Genomic DNA, 18,870 nt, shown 5'->3' with positions numbered 1-18,870 from the left:
GCCCTCCAAGCTACTATTGACCCACTCAAAAAGAGAGAAGCAAAACCGACAACAGTGGTAATAATGTTAGCAACATAATTATTTCCTGTATGGTGGAGCGAAGAGGGGTGAGAAAATTTGGCCTCCAAACCTACAATTATTATGCATGCATTGAGTGTATTATACTGTGTGTGTGTGTGTATACACGTACTGTATATATATGAGTTCATGCACAAAATTATCATTTCAAAACTGTAAACATATCATTTTAATGACCGCTTATATTTTTGTTAAAAATTTGTATTTTCTAACCATAGCAACAGATAAACATTTCGAGCACGTAGCAATTTATTGAAGCAAGACAATATGCTTTTTCTATAAACATTAAAAATGTTATCGACAAAGTTGAGGTTAGCATGTTGGCTTGGCCTTCATCGAGTGTTCCAGTTTCTCATGTGTTCCCTTTTGCAGAATCAATTCCCATCCCTGCCTGAACGCAACAGCTCCCACTCCTTAATTTGGGTGTATCATGATGCATGGAAAAGAAAAAATGTTTGACAACTATTTATCGACACCATTGGAACACTGGAAAATTATCCTTCCTGTGCTGTTTCCGGGCTCCAAATCTCAAGGACGCCCATGCGCATTTGCCAATATAGTACGGTGGGTGTCAATATGTCCCCATCAATGTGTGCAATCAGGCTGCTGTGGACAAATCAATTGGAAAAGTCATTTGTTTCATTAGCACTCTTCCCATCGCTGTCAACAGAATGACAACAAGTCACATATATTCCCTTTACTTCTTCACCACTACATAGGGATTTGTATAAATGAGCCCCAGATAGTTCCTCCACTTAAAATCAATTTGTAGTGATTCAGGAGTCAGGAATGAGTGAATGATTCTGAACACAGTCCTGCCTTCGAAATCATTCATAAGTTCCGACTGTAAAAGCATTCTACAGAAGTCCCTTTTTCAAAACCCCCCACATGTGATGAAAATATGCAAACAGATGACCATTTATTTGCAAAGCTTTATGCATAATACCAAAACAAAATAAGCATGTGAATTGCAGGTAATGTATTTGTCCGTTCGGGTTGCCATTTTCAAATTCCACAGTAGTGTAGTATGTGTGTCTTTGAATTTTTGTGGCTTTAAAAGTCAGGGCCACACTCTTTTTATTTTTACACAAGTCTGCAGTCACTGTACGTGTGGAAAACGAATACCCGCAAGCTCATGCGATGTACTGAAAGTAAAAATGTGTGAAATTTCCAAAAGCAAAGTGTGATATGGAGAGGCACGACTGTGGGGGGGGATTTTTATCTTGGGTGAGAATAAGCGGTTTGGAGAAGGGATGGATGTTTTGACGACTTTTCGAGATGCGTAGGGGGACATGCTCTTGGCACTGTGTAGGGATTGGCTGAAACTCGCGAAACATTCCAACAGCACTACAAAAGAGCTAAGTGACTTTATAGCGGATACTTGTAGTGAGTGATAGCTAAAAGAACAGTCCTTCGTGTCACTGTCGTTTCATTTGTAACCATGGAGACGTCTCGGTTGTGACATCCGGACCGTTGCTTGCCAGCCGGAAGTAAAGGAAATGAGGATGGCGCAGGAACTTCATTTCCCAGGATTCCTCGCGAGCACCCTTTTTTGACAAGCAGCCAATGGGCGCCATGACAGCCCGGCACATGACGTCGGTGGGCTGAAGAAAGTTCCTGGCGGCCAACAGCTCGACGGCCCCCCACGGGAGTAACGCGCTTTGCGGGTGAGTCCAAACGTTTGGTCGCGACGCGAGCTGCCGACCTCGTCTCGGGGGTCGTTCGGAAAACTTTGGCTGACGTTCGGTCCGAGTGTATGCGAGAAATGCAGAGCGTTTTTCGGGGAACGAGCTTTGCTGGTTGCCTGGGCCTCGGCTATTTCCTGGTAAAGTCCTGCTCAGCTGTGCCTGCTGGAAGGAACAAGTTGGAAAAGTTGACTGCGGGCCCCACACGAAAATTCTCGGCTCTCGCTTTCATGGCCGCAATCGTAACCGAAGTCCGCATGCAGTCCTTTGCGTCAAGATGTCGAAGCTTCCCAGAAATCACGTTTAGCCATCGAGCTCTCAAGGTACCGCGGGCCTCCCAGTTGTTGTGTGCACTTTTGCTGATTGTCTTACCGATACAATGATCATATGGCTGCGTTTCTAATGTAACGTTGTGTATCGGTTTCCTTTCTAACAATCTTTCTTCGAGTCTCTCTTTTAGTGACTAGTCTTAGTTTGCCCAAATGCTGTGACGTTTGGTACATTCAAGACGCCACTGTAAATAAATGAATGCACATGCGCAGTTGGGTTTGCCAGCCTCCGCCGTTGTGCTTTGCAGTGGAGCAAGACAAGTCCTTCATCAGAAAGTGAACAAATGGTCGTCACCTCCACACGTACTGGCCATACAATCAGAATCAATACCACTGCAGGCAATGGCACCTGCACTTCTTGTGGTTAAGTCTGCTTTAAGGTTAATGTTGTTCCAGTTTGTGCATTTGGTGGCAATAATGCACGGTATAATGAGCGTGATGTCAAAAAAGGACATACCAAAGTATCAAAGCCATTGACATCTAGAAGAAGTGCAGGAACGTGTACAGTACGTCCCCGATGCCACTGATTTCCCACCAGTGGGCAACAATGAACACAAAATATCTACCTCAGATAAAGAAACGTTGTGAAAGACTCCTTGATGCCTTCTGCGTGTCTTCGTGTCCTTCAGCCTGTGGAAAAGTGAATGATGGCCTCACCGGTCTCTGTCTACAACTCCAGCGTCTTGGATGCGCACATCTCCAGTGTAAGTGGGATCCATTGTGGAAATAGGTCGGGGAGGAATAAAAAAATAAAACGTGCACCTTTGTCCCTGTAGCCCTCCAGAGAGTCTCTGAAGATGGAGTTGTTGGCTGATGTCACCCTGCTGCCCGGAGAAGAGAGAATCATAGGTGGGGGAAGACCGGAGCTCTCCATTGATCGGCATTTTATTTGACGATCTCTTTTCCTGCGCAGACAAGGACATCATCTACATCTGTCCGTTCAATGGCGCCATCCAAGGCAAAGTGTTGATCACCAACTACCGACTCTACTTCAAGAGCTCGGATGCAGTAAGATCACAGTGTTGCTGTATTTCAGTCTATAGTCAGTTTTATTTATTAATTCCAATTAATAAAGTTACCTCAAAATGTCACGTCACGTCATTTTGAGGAAACGAGAAGAATCACTCGCACAGTTATCCAAATAAGAGGGAAAGTGTGCCTGCTTCAAGCTGTTTGTCACTTTCCTTTGACGTTTAGTGGAAAAACAAATGAGTATAGCTTGGTTACAGAACACTCAGAAGGACTGTATCTTATGACTAAGCTTGGCATTTGGTTCATGATTGGAAAAATGCTGACTTTTTTTTTTTTTTGTCCAGGATGTGGCAGTGACACTGGATGTTCCTCTTGGCGCCATCAGTCGCGTGGAGAAAATGGGCGGGGCATCAAGTCGAGGAGAAAACTCCTACGGCCTGGACATTACGTGCAAGGTCCTTGTCGCTCAGCTATGTTGACTTTTGGGCCCACGTTGGTTTTCTCACCTTTCTTGATTGTTTCCTTCTGGCAGGACATGCGAAACTTGAGGTTTGCCCTGAAGCAGGAGGGCCACAGCCGAAGAGACATTTTTGAGCTGCTTTTCAAACATGCCTTCCCCATCTCGCACGGCCTGGTAAGAACACAGTGATGTTGAAAAATTAACCGCGTCCAAAGTCTGGCCTGCTGCATGTTTCTCGGCCCGCCGCATATTCTTAAAAAAAAAAAAATTCAACATGGCCGAGCAAACATTTATTGAAAAAAAGCTCAGATGGCACTCGTTTAAAAAAAAAAAAAAAAAAAAATTTAATTGAATAGTAACAAAAGTCACAGGTTTTTCAAATATTTTTTTCAAATTAAAAAAAGTTTCATCAAATTTTTGTCAGGTGTTTTTTAAATTGGAAATACATTAGAATTTTACATGATATTGTACTTTAAATTAATTTCATTCTGTTTGTTAAAAAAAAAATTAATCTTAAAAAAAGTCCAAATTTGTCACAATTATTTTGTATTTTGTAAAGGAATACGACTTGTACAAGATCCCACTCAAAATACTTTTTAATGTAAAAAAAAAGGTTGAAGCAAATGTTGTTTTTTTTTTAATGAAAGTTTTGAATAAAAGTTCACATATCCAAATATTGAGGGTTTTTTTTCCTTTCAATACATTGAGCATATGTTGTCCTCAAACGTATCAAATAGTTTTTAGCATCAAACCCAAGGTGAAGCGGCCAGCTCTCTCCCTTTTATTTTTCTTATGTGACGTCCCTCCCTGATGTCAATACTCTCCGATGTTTTATGTCCTCTGTCCAGCCTCTGTTTGCATATGTGACTCAGGAGAAGTATGAAGAAAATGGCTGGAGCGTCTACAGGCCCGTTGAGGAGCTCAGGCGGCAGGTAAACCAGGAAAAGGGGTATTAAAAAAATAATCATGCTGATTAAAAATGGATGCATGACATTGTATGCGTGTGTTTCAGGGCTTACCTAACAACAAATGGCGCATTACGTTCATCAACAAGAATTACGAGCTGTGTGACACGTATCCCACCGTTCTGGCCGTGCCCTTTAAGTCTAAAGAGGAGGACCTGAGGAGAGTGGCTTCCTTCAGGTCCAGAAGCCGCATCCCTGTGAGTTGATGTGTGGCAGTCAAGACGGGCGTTTCCCGCCGCTAAGCGCCTGATGTTGCGTTTGGCCCGACTCCGTCGCAGGTCCTGTCCTGGATCCACCGCGAGAACCAGGCGGTGATCGCGCGCTGCAGCCAACCGCTGGTGGGCATGTCGGGGAAAAGGAACAAGGACGACGAGCGCTACCTGGACCTGATCAGGGACGCCAACGACACCGCCAAGCTCACCATTTACGACGCGCGCCCAAACGTCAATGCCGTGGCCAACAAGGTCGCTCGGCTTCCCCGAACGCCTTCGCTCTACCCCCCCCCGCCCCCTCCTCCCCTTCACCCTTGACCTCAGCACCTCCTTTCGCAGGCCACGGGAGGCGGCTACGAAGGCGACGAGTACCACAACGCCGAGCTGGTCTTCCTGGACATCCAAAACATCCACGTCATGCGGGAGTCCCTGAAGAAGCTCAAAGACATCGTCTACCCCACCGTAGAGGAATCCCACTGGCTGTCCAGCCTGGAGTCCACCCACTGGCTAGAACACATCAAGGTCATTCAGCTTTCTGATCTTTTTTTTTCTGAGTAATGGCCAAAATCAACACTCTGTACTGTTGTCATTCATTTCCGGTTCCGTCTCTGTTTAGATTTGTCGCGTTATTGTGTATAATTTTCTCTCCAGACACTTTGGAAATTGACGGCTACTTTTGCTGTTCAAAGTTGGATACACTCTGCCAGTCAGACTTTTGTGAATAGTGCACTGGAAGCCATTAATTGCATTGTTTTACATTTACATGCCAGTCTTAGGTTTGCTTAACTGTGAGCATTGCCTCTCCATCCTCAGTTAATTATTCCTCATCATCCCTTGGTGAGAACAAGGGATGATGTATTTGTCAGAAATTTACCTTATTTGCCACCATGGAGGGAATGTTTACGGGAGCAACTCCGCAACGTGTTTCGCTGAACTAGCCAGCTAAAGCTCATCGGTAGCGAGCCTGTGTGGAGAAAGTGGCATCGACCTTGCCCGAGCCTCGGAATGCAAATTGAGTTCATCACCCGACTCCTGGTGTCCTAGCCAATGGAAAATTCATCAACAATGGATCCTGTCATTTCCAACAAGACAAAAGATGGATGCAATAGGATATTGTCCGTTCCAATTCACTATTTCTGTTTGAAGCATTGTCACCACGAGACTGTTCAATGAATGGTCCTCTTGTTTGGAGGCAGAGAGAGGGAGAGGGTTGACTTTGTGTTGTGTGCGTTGGTGCGTGTGTAGCTTGTATTGTCAGGAGCCATCCAAGTGGCAGACAAAGTGTCCGGCGGCAGCTCTGTAGTGGTCCACTGCAGCGACGGCTGGGACAGGACGGCTCAGCTAACATCTCTGGCCATGCTCATGCTAGACAGCCACTACCGCACGCTCAAAGGACTCCAGGTCAGTCGGCTCGCCTTGTCCCGCCGGTGATGAAACGCGTCTCACGTTTGTCTCTGCAGGTGCTCATCGAGAAGGAGTGGGTCAGCTTTGGACACAAGTTTGCATCCGTAAGGAACTTTTTTTTTTTTTTTTTTTTTTTTTTAAACCCGTTCATCTCAATGTTCCAGTGGATTTTCATTTGGCTTTACAAACCTCTGTGTCTGTGTGTGCTCACGCGTGCAGAGGATAGGTCACGGTGACAAGAACCATGCCGATCAAGACAGGTCGCCCATCTTTGTTCAGTTTATGGACTGCATATGGCAGATGACCAAGCAGGTGCGTGTGTCACCTGTCTCATTTTGCAGCGAAATACACACAGACAAGATATGTCTACAACCTCACCTAGTTTTCTTCAATTACTTGGAGATTCGAATGCCTGGTACCACTAAATGTGTATTATGTGACCAACAGAGAGAAAACCTTGAATGCCAAAAAGCATTTTTTGTGAGGACAATATACTAGTGAGAGCGGATATTATCAAGGAAACCAATATCAAGTCTTCAAGTCAGCTCTTATGATGTCATTATTTTGGCCCCCAAAAATTTACCCTTTAGTTATAGCGGTCATTTCAAATTAACAAGAAAGTGAATAAACTGGCTTGGCCTAATGATTTTTTTGAAAAATTATTTCCCACAACTATATATACCCTGTTGGAACAGCTTTGGCATTGCTGTTGAACTGGCGACTCATATCGCAGTTTGTGACTGGAAATGTGTTTTTTGTTGTGAAAGCTCTTGCACATTTTGGCCATCGACTCCACGTTTTGCTTTTTAGCCCTGGGTACATATTGCTGGCTTCAATCCAAAACTTTGGTCCAAATTATTTTCTATCAAATAATTGACCAATAAAAAGTCTTGAAAACGGGTTATTCTCTGACACATGCAATGTTAATGATTTTTTGGGGGGGTGAGAGGAGGCCTGAAAAATGACACTTTTGGAGATGCAAGGATTACTTACGCCTGACGCCAGTGACTTGAAGTAATAAATATACTTGACATAATATTGAAAAACAATATAAAATAATATAGTTGGCGCTGTCCCCGCAGTTCCCCACGGCCTTCGAGTTCAACGAGCGCCTCCTGCTGACCATCCTGGACCACCTGTACAGCTGTCGCTTCGGGACCTTCCTTTACAACTGCGAGAGTGCGCGAGAGCACAATGTGAGTGTGACGACAGAGGGGACGCGCGTGAGCGTCGGCCCGCAAAAGGAGCCGACTGAGCGTGCTCCTGTGTTTCACTGCCAGGCCCTGCGGCAGAAGACGGTGTCTCTGTGGTCGTTGGTCAACAGTAAGACGGACGTTTATTTGAACCCTTTCTACACGCCCGAGTCGGGCAGAGTCCTTTATCCCGTTGCCAGCATGCGCCACCTCGAGCTGTGGGTCACCTACTACATACGCTGGAACCCGCGCATCCAACAGCAGGTGGGAAACGCGTGCGCACGCCAGATAAAATCATCAAGAACTCCACTGTGCATATGTGTCGCACGCCATCATGTCCGTGTGCGTGTTTGTGTGGGCGGCAGCAGCAGAGTCCCGTGGAGCAGCGTTACCTGGAGCTCTTGGCGCTCCGCGACGAGTACATCAAGAAGCTGGAGGAGCTGCAGCTTTCCGACTCGTCGGCGCCCCCTTCGGCACGGCTGGCCAACAGCGGCTCCAGCGCCAACACCTCGTCGTCATCCGCGTCTTCCCCCACGCAGCAGCAGCAGTACACGCACCTACACACACCCTTCTGAGGGACCCCCTCTGATGCACACGCACACGCACACACACGCGCACAGCGTTCACTGCTGGTGTGTCTGTGCAGTGCTAACAAAGTACGCTAACAGGACTTTTTCTAGTTGTATGCAATTTGGCACCATGCAGCCTTGTCACCACACACACACAAACACACAAGCCTTAAAGACGTTTCCTGGCTTTTATTCCAAGGGCTTGCAAACACACACAGGTCATGAAGCCAGCGTGCTGACTCAAGACGCACCAAAAACACACTATTTCAAGTCGGGGTGAGCACGCAGAGTTGAGGTGCAGCAGAAAAGATGGCGACACGAAAAGGTTGGAATGCCGCTCGTCTGTTCGGTTGCCATTTCCTGTCTTGGATCTCGAGCGAGCGTACGAGACGGTCGACACGTCGCCGTGTCTTGGTCAGACGCAGACGTTTTCCCGCGTTTCAAGAGCCTCCCTAGAGATGCTATGCTAATGTCAATGTTCAGAATGGCGTGTGACACTTTTCCTTATGTCTTCGCAGCTATTCCGATTTGCATTTGGTCCATCAGGAGTAATGTCCGTGACTTGAAGTCCTGCTGTCCTTTGTCGCAATAACGGTCGTTTCCAGAGCCAAAAAGCAAATCGGCGACACCACCGCCGAGCTGGTCGGATGCTCGAGTGTCGTTCAAATGTGTGCCTTGATTCCCCTCCGCGCTTCACGCGGGACGCCTCGTTGACATTTTGAGGCTCCAAAACTGCACGCTTTGCTTTTCAGTCAACTCGACAGGGTACGGCTCTTGCAAGCCCGTCAATCACCATGTCCCAAAAAAGGCCAAAGTGCTAAAGGGAACAGTCTAAAACAGTGGTCCCCAACTTTTTCCACGGCGCGGACCGGTTCATACAATTAGATTTTTTGTGGGCCGGCTAACATTGTTTTGAAATTGCCGGCTTTAAAACATCCGTTCTGAAAATATAACCCGACAGTAATTATATTTTATTCACTGGAATTATATTTTCACCACAAAATGGAAAAAGACGAGCAGAGAAAATGAAAACATGTTTTAATCAACAGTAACAACAAATGTAGAACAGTACAAAACAACACTGAACTCCAAAAAAATGGACTCTCAGGAATAATGAAGCCACCTTCAAAATGTAAACAACAGTTTTGAAAATATGATCCTACATGGCGTTAACATCATCGCGACTGGCAAAAAAATATGCGTGATGAAAAGATGACACAATTGATCGCTGCGTTGTTCCACTGGCCGCGCGGCTATTTCGTAGCGGCTAAAAACCGCTGCCGTTTTCATGCTTTCCACGTCATTACTTATACGGCACTTGTTCAAGTGATTCAGGAGTTTTGTTTTGGTGGTTCTTGAGGACAACGGCTTCATTTACTCCACGCCACTTTGGAAATACTGCCACACAATCGATGGTGAGGAGTTTCATTTGTCAAAATACCTTCATCTAATGTGTTTACCTACACCTTCAAGTCAAATGTTTACGTCTTCGTATTAATTCCTGTCGTGAAGATAACCGGTACCGGGCTGCGGACCGGTGGTTGGGGACCACTGCTGTAAGATTTGTTTCATGGAAAGAAATTTAAACCTTGTTTTATGTTTGAATACTGTCTAGAAATTGTGACCAAAATGTATGCGGGTATCTCAACTCGTGCCCAGTCCCACCTGGTTAAATGTCCATACATACAAGTATGCGTCATGATATTTTGAGGTAGAATTGGGCATAAGTGAAAATATCCACATATATTTTCGTGCCGATTGATAGCTGTTTTTGGACAGTGAGCAATGAGGTATATTAAGGCTTGTTAAACTGTCCCGGTCAAGCGTACGTCATGTATACCGTCATTCACCTTTCTCGTCAATTCGCTCTCATGTAGAGGGAGAAGTTCTCTTCTTGGAAGTCGTCGGACGTCCTGAAAAGCTCCCAAACAGGGTAAATGCGGCCGATCGAGACGCCTTCTTGAGCTTTTTTGGGGGAAATCCACTTGAGATGAAAATCTCTTGTTCTTTGCTTCTTTTCTCTAAGCACCAGGATCAGGATGTGATTACCTCAGTCCAAAGCTATTTTGCGCTCCCAAGATCGCGACTTGTAAAACACAATCATTTATCGAGTGTCAAATCTTTTACTTTTAGGGGGGAAATGAAGGGAATGTTGTTTTTTTTTAATCTTTTTTTTTTTTTTTGGGTGGGAAGCGTTTGTATACTACTCGACTTAACTTGAGGTGTCTTTTGTGGTTTGCTTCCTTTGCTGCTCTTCGTTTTTCATAAAAGGGAAGAAGAAAACGAGCGCCATCAATCCTCTCTACAATTGCTTGGTTCTGTAAATATTACTGATTAAATTAATTTAAGATGGACGTGTGACGTGTGTCTGTCACGTGGTTTGTGAGCGGGATGCTGCGTTCTGGGTCAGTCGGGACAAAGCGCCTGTCACCTTCGCGCATCATTTTTGCCCGCATCATCACCTCCGATAGACATCGCGTCGAACCCGGAGTTTCTTTTCTACTGCTTCCTGTTTGCTTTTTCGTGTGCTTGACTTGCACCTGATCCGTCGTCGTACCAGACGACACCAAACCGAGCTACGCCCCCCCCCCCCCCCCCCGGCCCAAAACCCGCGCCTGAGGGAGAAGCGAAAGCATCCATCGCTCGGTCGGGATGGCGGACGGAGCCGGAACCGGGGATGGCCAAAATGGAGCTCGAAATTCGGCCTCCGCCAGCAGTGAAAGTGGACCCGAGCCAAACAGGTGATGACATTTCACTTACTTCCGCTTCGAACGCTTCTTTTTTTCCATCGCTTTATTTAGTCTATCAATTCATTATTAACCCCCGACCCCCCAACACAGCCTTGTGACCTTTGGAATCATTTACTCATGTTTGAAGAGAGAAGTCGCGGCCTGTGGCTGGTCGAACTCGAAAACCGACCTGATAAACGTTTAGCACACTAGCTTAGTCCGTGGGCGCACACATCCTGTGTAATGTGTCTGCGCGTGCACGCGCGTATTGTTTGAGTGTGCGAGTGAGTCGCGAGAGCTTCGTTTTAATGTAAACGTGTTTTTAATCTGCGCGTGTCACAAAAAGCAGCGTTTAATGCGTGCGTGCGCCCGCGTGTGTGTGTGTGTTGTGTTTTTAGTCCATCTGGTGGTCACGTGGAGTGGTGTAAACAGTTGATCGCCGCCACTTTGTCCACTCACATCTCGACAGCCTGTAACGTCGTCACCAAGGGAGAACGCAAAGTGAGTGATTGTTGTTGCGGTTGTGAGCGATTGTGTGCACACGCCCCCTTTGCTGCACCGGAACGCGTGCTCCCCCCTCCACCCCCTGCTTTCTTTGCTCTTGTCCGTCTCAATGTGTCTGTTTCGCTGACCCGTTCGGCCCACTCACGCGCAAACACGTCAGGATTCGACGGATGAGAGTCTCCGTTACCGCGGAGACGATGACGCCGAGCATCCCGACAACCCTTTGGCAAGTGTCTGCTTCTCTTTTTCTGGCCTTTCTCTAAACGCTGCTTTCGAATTTCCCTTGTGCATGGCTTCTCAAACATTTTGGACTCCAGAGAACTTTTTACAAGCAAAAAGAGGCTCACTAGCTGCTCCTGTGTTGTGTCTGCAGAACCCTGCGGCACCAAGGCTGAAAATGAGTGAAAAAATGACTGCAGTTCCTCTCCTGCCAGGGGAAAAAATTCAGACTACCAGTGAGTTTCCAATGCTCGGCCAACAACACTTTGGTTTTTCTTGTGACCGACAACCTTATTTTATTTATTTGTTTATTTATTTTTGCCCCTCTTTTTCCCCCATTTGTGCAGTTGAGGACGTGACATACATTTGTCCCTATAGGGGTCTGCTCAACGGAACTCTGACCATCACTGACTATAAGCTCTACTTCAGCAGCATGGAAAGGGTAGCGCACGACTTTTGATCTTGTATCGAAAAGTTATTCAGCAACTACACTTTTTCAAATTGTTTATGAAAGAAATCAAAAAAATTTTCCCTCCAATTTATTATTTCAAAATGTCCCCATGTTTCACGTAGTTTTACAGCATTTCACTTTGTCCGCGTCTCAGCAATTGCATGCAATTTCTTGGCAAATTCCAGTCTGTAGTTTACAAAAGCGACCTTAGCATTCATGCTTTGCGGGCGTGTCCTGGCTGAGGTCTTCACAAGTGGAGCCTCTGGATAAAAGATTGATTTTCGAAACACGTTCAGAAGCTTTTGGTTTGATTCACTTGCTCTGCTTTCCACTTTAAAATGATTTGGCTGGATTCAGGATTGCCCGTTTATCCTGGCTGTGAACCTGGGCGTCATTAGTCGACTGGAGACGGTGGGCATCCCCGACCGAGGTGACAACACCGAGGGACTGGAGCTGGTCTGCAAGGTAACGATCGCCGATCGCGTGGGGCCGCCTCGTTTCTCAACGCTTTGATGTTTCCGCCCAGGACATGAGGAGCCTGAAGTTCGCCTACAAGATGACGGCAGACCACGCGGATGTGGCGGAGACAATTGCCTCGCGAGCTTTCCCGCTGTCCCGCCAGCTGGTCGGTTGAAAGATTGAAAGGTGTGAAGTTGTAACACCGTCTCCATCGTTGTTAATGTCTCCCTTGTGCACACGCAGACCTTATTCGCCTTCCGCTACGAGCAGCGCTTCCCCGTGGACGGCTGGAAGGTGTACGAGCCGCTGGCAGAATGGCGGCGGCAGGTAGGAACGCTGAGTCTTTCCGTTAATGAGAGTCCTGTCATATTTCACGCATCCAATGTGAGTCTTTGACCTAAAAGTGCTTCGTTCAAATGGCTTTCTGGGTTTATCTTATTCGAAAGCCAGGGTTCAGGTGAGGCATCTCGAGCGGTGCTTTGCGAGCCAACTTCGTTCAAAGGGAAACCGTTTCTTCTGCACCCCTCAGGGTCTCCCCAACGAGAGCTGGACCATCAGCCGACTGAATGCGTCCTATCAGCTGTGCGAAACGTACCCCGCCGTCCTGGTGGTCCCTGCCAACGTCTCGGACGAGGACATCAAGCGGGTGACGGCGTTCCGAGCCAAGCGCCGCATTCCGGTGGGCTCGTAGCGCAGCACTCATTGCACGTTGTAGACACACGCATACGGGACACTTTTTTTCAAGTATGGCAACTGGCTCAACTCGCATTGAGCGGCAGTTTGCCAGAAAGAATGAGTCAGTATTGGTCTAAAAGAGGTTTAAAAATTTTTTTATAGCCACTCTCAGCTGAAGGTCACAATATTAATAATAATCATACTAGTGCCGTCCTGATGAGCCTAGAGGAGCTGAAATTTCTCGTCTGGCAATTGGACGTGTTGAAAATGGCGCATGCTCTATCGTCGTCGTGGACAGGTGCTCTCTTGGCTCCACCCCGAGTCGCACGCGGCCCTGGTGCGCTGCGGCCAGCCACTGGTGGGCCCGACCGACCGACGCTGCAAAGAGGACGAGCGCCTCCTCCAGACCATCATGGACGCCAACGCGCACTCCCACAAGCTGAGCATCTTCGACGCCCGACAATTCAGCGTTGCCCGCAGCAACAAAGTACGCCAATTGCACACCGTACATGGCACAGTGGTAACCCGGATTTTGCAGTTTTTTTTGCCATATAAGGTACCAAAATGCCCTGGCACGTGGGCAAGGACAGTCATGTCCAGATAAAGTGGCTCCTGGCCTGGCACTAGCCCAAGCCACTTTAACTCATTCATTTCCAAGACGTTCAGTGCCAAGATCATGTTTGATAATTTTATTTTCCCCGTAAGGTCCCCCCAATAGGAGAACTTGATTATGCGTCTGATGTACTGGCCCTTCAAATCGGAAATCAAGTCAAACGTACATTTTATGTGCCCCCACTGGTCATATCACAGCAATCTGACAAATGTTGCATTTGCAGAAAATGAATTAAGCAGCAAAATCAACCCCGTTGTCATCAAGCTCGGTGGCCATTTTTTCACTTTCTGTCGACTGAAAATCACCGGCACTCTCAGATTGTGATCAGTGCAAATTTGCCGACATTGAATGAGGTAAAGCCACCCCCCCGACACGTGACGTGCATCAATGACACTTGGCCGCGCTCGCAGGCGAAGGACGGCGGCTACGAGAGCGAGAGCGTCTACGCCAACGTGGAGCTCAACTTCCTGGAGATACCGAACATCCACGTGATGCGCGAGGCCCTCAGGAAGTTAAAGGACGTCCTGTACCCCGACATCCAGCAAGCGCGCTGGCACTCCAACCTTGACCACACACACTGGCTCCACTACATTCAGGTACGCTCACAAAACAGACACGGAAGAATAATTGTCATCAATCGTCATGGCGGGGGACAATGTGGGCGTTTGTCAGCTGCTGCTGTGCGGAGCGTCCCAGATGGCATCCAAGCTGGAACGCGCAAAGACGTCTGTGGTGGTCCACTGCAGCGACGGCTGGGACAGGACGGCTCAGCTGACGTCTCTGACCATGCTCATGCTGGACGCCCACTACCGTACGCTCCGAGGATTCCAGGTCCGCCTACCACCCCCCCGTGTGGGCACGCCACATGCATGATTTTGTCCTGATCCTCCTCCTCTTCTCCTTGTAGGTTCTGGTGGAGAAGGAGTGGATCAGCTTTGGACACAAATTTGCTGCCGTAAGAACTATTGCGACACATCGCTGCAACCACGCTCGGTTCGGTGACCGTTTTTATGTTGTTTTAAAGCACAGGTGTCAAAGTCAAGGCCCGGGGGCCACATCTGGCCCCGCCACGTCATTTGATGTGGCCCGCGAAAGCAAATCAAACATGGCAACTTCCATTATACTTGCTAAAATATGTACCAAAATTTCAAATTCTCATATGTAATAAATAAGAGAGACATTGTAAGAATTCATGACAGTAACTAAAACAACAGTTGAATAAACTGTTATTCTCGACTTCCCCCCCACAAAAAAGCGACTTAAATTCCTGAAGAAAAAAGAACCCGGAGCAGAATAGTTTTCGACATCGTTTTGTGTATGACAATTGACATGGTGCCCCTTTTTCTACCTTACACCAACATTGACCCGAGGTGTGTGCTTCCAAGCTGCAAATATTTTGGGTTGAGTCACATTTGTGTGATTAGTTTTGTCATCACAATGGTGTTGGAGATTTTAATTGGCACTCATCTGCAGATGTATTTTTATACATTTAAAAAAAAAAATGTGACTGAGATGATTTTATGTCTTTTGGGCGCGTTGCATCCATCAGCGGGTGGGCCACGGTAACGACGACCACAGCAACTCGGAGCGCTCGCCTCTCTTCGTTCAGTTCGTGGACTGCGTGTGGCAGATGACCCGGCAGGTGCGTAGCTAACAAAGTCTCCCGGGCTTCCCGCCGTGACCTCTGTAATCTGTGCCTCCAGTTCCCGGCGGCGTTTGAGTTCAACGAGCTTTTCCTGCTCACGCTGCTGGACCACCTGTACAGCTGCCTCTTTGGAACCTTCCTCTGCAATAGCGAGCAAGAGCGTACGGCTCAGGTGAGTGCCGACCAGCACGCAGCCCGACGGCGCCGCTTCGCTAACTCTCATTGTCCTCTTTCAGGAGCTCCAGACCCGGACAGCGTCCCTGTGGTCCTACATCAACAGGTAAGCGGAGATGCTCTCAACCGCCTCATTGGCGACCTTCCGGTCTTAGCCGACTTATTTGCTCGTGTCGCGCTCAGCCAACCCGAGGACTTCAGCAACCCGCTTTACGTCCACGAGGACCACAGCGTGCTTTACCCGCTAGCGTCCTGCAAGCATCTGGAGCTGTGGACGGCTTACTACGCACGATGGAATCCTCGCATGAGACCGCAGGTGGGCACCTCTTTTGACGTGCGCTCTTGTCTTCTCGTCAGCATGCGACTGCTGTCACAGCTGCAATGTTGGAGAAATCCGGTGGTGCCCTGCATTGAGTTACAAGTGTGGTTAGGGAACAAATTTGACGAGTATCTCAAATTGTCTCTCGCATATTGAAATGAATGGAAATGCGAATAAGCCACACAGAATTTGTTCTTGGAACGTTTTTTTTTTTTCCCCAGAAGGAAAAAAAATTGTAATCAACAGCATCTTAGTGCATCAAAACAGACAACGAGACTGTTTATTTGCTCTCCACATAAGTTGCAAGCACGGAAAATGGCAGCGCAAAACACGACTATTCCTTTCGCTTGTCCCTTCTTCTTCTCTTGGCACTTGCAAAAGCAGCTTAATGGCGCTTTCGCGCCACCTACTGTTCTTGTCCTTCCACTGCAAGGAAACTATGCAAATTGAAGATGGCCCTATGGAATGAAATGTGCTGGCGCCTTCTAGCGGCGGAGGTGTGAAGTGCACTCGCATCAACACAAAAGAATGGTTGTGCGATAGCTCATATCTCAAAAAAATCCACCGTCAAAGCGATCGTATCTCAAGGAGCCAGTGGACTTCAGCTTTGTTGATCCTGACGTGTTTGAATCAAGCACTTGGGGAGAAACTTGAGTGGAAAAAAAAAGCAAAAACATTTGCCACTTGGGTGCCGAAGCTTATGTCTCACAGTCCCCCTCCTTGCGAAATGTTTATCCAGCCTTAGTTAGCATACACGCCCATGAAAAGTGTCTCTAAAATGGGCCAGGTGTTGCATCATCAACTCCATCTGAACAGACCGCGTGTGTGCGCGCGCACCTCTTTCTGTGTTGAGAATCGTTGCGAGATTCATCGAAAATATTTTCCCTTCCGGGACCTAGATTTTCCCTGACGTGAATTTTGTTCCTCTCATTCACATGTGTGCACACGTGGTCTGTATGTAACGTGTTGTCAGCTGTTGCTGGGCAATGTGGAGAATGAAAAGGAAGAATTTGTCTCGATGTGTGTTTGGCTTTGCAGGTGGCGCAGCATCAGACACTGAAGGACCTCCTGCTGTTGCGGGTCCATCTTGAGCAGAGGGTGGAGGAGCTGCGCAGGGAGGTCCAGGCTAACTCTCCTGCGGTCTCGCCCGAACACACCTCCGGGACCACTACGGCCACCCCAGTCTGACCCATATGCACGCCCGTGTGTGTGAATTGGACGGTTAACTTACGTTTACCTTCTGAGGCACAGGTTTTACCCCTCCCACATACCTTCACCTGGGAAAATATCCTTGAAAATGGGCGATCTGGCGGGGGCTGACTGTGGCACAAATATCTCAGGGCCTTTTGATGCGTTTACGGCGCTCACCTGAAAAACTGAGAGCACACTTTCGATACTTTGTAGAGTGGATTTGCAGAACTGAAACCATGCCAACCTTTTTCCAACACCAAGACGACGACATGGCCTCTCAAATGCCGCAGGGATTGAAAGGTGACATGGTACAAAAAAAAAGAATTATTTCCCAGATACTCGTAATATTTTGATAAAAGTCTCTTGGTTTAATGGGGGAAAAATGTATTCTGGTGTTATTTACAAAAAAAAAAAAACGTAGCTTTTTATTTTAAAAAATATATATATTTTTTCCCAAAAGCAGCGTTGGACACTGCCCCCCCTAAAAAAAAAAAGCTGCGTTTAATTCTCAAAAATAATCAAGCTTTACTCATGTCATATACAGTGCTACCTCTGCTTACGAACATCTCTTCATACGAAATTTTCAAGTTACGAAACGTCCCAACAGGAAAATATTCCCTCTTGTTACGAAAGAAATTTCAAGATACGAAAGGTAAAAATAAAGTATGGGCTGCTACTCGCAGCTCTGAGTTTCCTGAACGCAACATACTTGTAGCTGCTTTGCCATTGGCTGTTACCGAGCATCATCCTGGCGTCCCATTGGCTAAGAGGGATCTCTGCTGTTTGTGTCCTTGCATGTAGTAGATAAATAGATAGATGTGTGTCAATGCAGCGTCTTTGTTTTTCGCCCCTTGGAACGGATTAGGGCATTAACATGGAAAAACGCGTCTCGACTTCCAAACTTTTCTAGTTAAGAAATTCCTTCCAGAAACAATTCATTTCGTAAGTAGAGGTACTCCTGTATTTTGCTGGACAACTAAATTCTGATTTACTTGATTATGTCACCCTTAATTGACGCAATGCTAATGCAGGCCGGACTTATTTGTCCCATTGTGTAGGTACGATCTTTTGGAACTGATCGAAGAAATTCTTGTCAACTTTTTTTGCCGGGGCCCAAGTTTGAGAAACATCAACATAATGGTTACGCTTGCCGTTCTTTTCGCTGCAACGTGGCCTTTTGCGTTCTCTTTGTGTAGGACGCAAGAGGCCGCGCTGACTTTCATGCCAGGAAAAAAAAACCAAAAACAAAAAAACGCACACACAAAGAGAACCTCCCAGTCTCATCCTCGGTTTTGTCAAATGTTTTATTTAACTTCTGCACCCTGGTAGCGTGGAGTGAAAACACATTTCCAGATGCACTTGTTGGCGTCAAACATTCTGCTGTCAGTCTTGCAACACGTTCTTCTTAATATAAATGATTATTATTATTATTATTATCGTTGTTATCTGAATTGTCATTGAGAGAGGTTAATATGATGGAATAGTTGTGGGGGGGGGGGGGTCATCATTCTGGAAAGAGCACAGCCAATGTGAACACGAAGCATTGCGGTTGCCAGCGAGGTAAGACAATAACAGCAAAGCGCACGCACACGTTTGTCCAGTTTGAGAGTCAGGAAGGATTGTACAACTAAGCTCCCTTTTACAACTAAGTCACAAAAAAAAAAAAAAAAAACATCATGAAAGAAAATGTCACATTTTGCAGGATCGTCAAAAGCTTATGTCAGTCAACGCAACTCATTGTGTATAAAATTTTCCTTATTCCATGAAATAAAACCAAAATGTGTCTGGTGACGCTCGTGTGTTTGTGTGTTGTGCGTGTGCACGCCGGTCACCGTGTCAATGCTTGCGGCATCGTCACACCACATGGCGGCCACGGCCCGGTTCAGCACTGGCCTGCTCCAGGAGAGTCTGTTGCACTGCGGCACGACGACAAACGAAAAGAAATCAACACAAGTCCACCCACCCGTATTTGTTGCTGTCCAGTACAGTCGGGCCGTAAGATGCGAGGTGGATTTGTTCCGTGG

General features: G+C 46.9%; 3 protein-coding genes across 11 annotated transcripts in view; 2 read left to right on the top strand and 1 right to left on the bottom strand.

The window, feature by feature from the left end:
- Positions 1-1,355: 1,355 nt before the first annotated feature.
- mtm1 (myotubularin 1) lies at positions 1,356-8,111 on the top strand. Of its 4 annotated transcripts, none has more exons than XM_019871244.1 (16): positions 1,356-1,745; positions 2,664-2,796; positions 2,869-2,941; positions 3,006-3,100; positions 3,409-3,519; positions 3,597-3,698; positions 4,373-4,456; positions 4,537-4,686; positions 4,768-4,953; positions 5,041-5,223; positions 5,947-6,102; positions 6,162-6,209; positions 6,325-6,417; positions 7,188-7,301; positions 7,386-7,562; positions 7,664-8,111. In XM_019871244.1, exons 2-16 carry the CDS (start codon positions 2,737-2,739, stop codon positions 7,871-7,873), a joined length of 1,842 nt encoding a protein of 613 aa, XP_019726803.1. In that variant the 5' UTR covers positions 1,356-1,745; positions 2,664-2,736; the 3' UTR covers positions 7,874-8,111. The 4 variants fall into 4 exon arrangements, with proteins under 4 accessions (XP_019726803.1, XP_019726805.1, XP_019726801.1 ...); XM_019871246.1 differs by having other exon boundaries at positions 1,357-1,745; positions 2,722-2,796; positions 7,667-8,111; XM_019871242.1 differs by having other exon boundaries at positions 1,360-1,745; positions 2,722-2,796.
- A 2,162-nt stretch (positions 8,112-10,273) lies between these two features.
- mtmr1a (myotubularin related protein 1a) lies at positions 10,274-17,208 on the top strand. Of its 5 annotated transcripts, none has more exons than XM_019871238.1 (18): positions 10,274-10,608; positions 10,995-11,085; positions 11,261-11,326; positions 11,474-11,555; positions 11,667-11,761; positions 12,128-12,235; positions 12,297-12,395; positions 12,473-12,556; positions 12,759-12,908; positions 13,203-13,391; positions 13,928-14,113; positions 14,190-14,348; positions 14,425-14,472; positions 15,067-15,159; positions 15,221-15,334; positions 15,399-15,442; positions 15,520-15,652; positions 16,694-17,208. In XM_019871238.1, exons 1-18 carry the CDS (start codon positions 10,520-10,522, stop codon positions 16,841-16,843), a joined length of 1,980 nt encoding a protein of 659 aa, XP_019726797.1. In that variant the 5' UTR covers positions 10,274-10,519; the 3' UTR covers positions 16,844-17,208. The 5 variants fall into 5 exon arrangements, with proteins under 5 accessions (XP_019726797.1, XP_019726796.1, XP_019726798.1 ...); XM_019871237.1 differs by having other exon boundaries at positions 10,995-11,097; XM_019871239.1 differs by lacking the exon at positions 11,261-11,326 and having other exon boundaries at positions 10,995-11,097.
- Positions 17,209-18,131: 923 nt separating this feature from the next.
- The window catches only part of cd99l2 (CD99 molecule-like 2), a 4,112-nt gene continuing 3,373 nt past the window's right edge, over positions 18,132-18,870 (bottom strand). For both annotated transcript variants that reach the window (XM_019871250.1, XM_019871249.1), the window contains one exon: positions 18,132-18,762. In XM_019871250.1, coding sequence (XP_019726809.1) covers positions 18,701-18,762 — 62 coding nt within the window. In that variant the 3' untranslated portion in view covers positions 18,132-18,700. The remainder of the gene's footprint in view (positions 18,763-18,870) is intronic.

The sequence above is a fragment of the Hippocampus comes genome, unplaced genomic scaffold (assembly GCF_001891065.2).
Source record: "Hippocampus comes isolate QL1 unplaced genomic scaffold, H_comes_QL1_v1.1 scaffold83, whole genome shotgun sequence".
Lineage (NCBI taxonomy): Eukaryota > Metazoa > Chordata > Actinopteri > Syngnathiformes > Syngnathidae > Hippocampus > Hippocampus comes.
The sequence above is the reverse complement of the archived record's forward strand: the minus strand, read 5'-3'. Positions and strand labels throughout refer to the sequence as shown.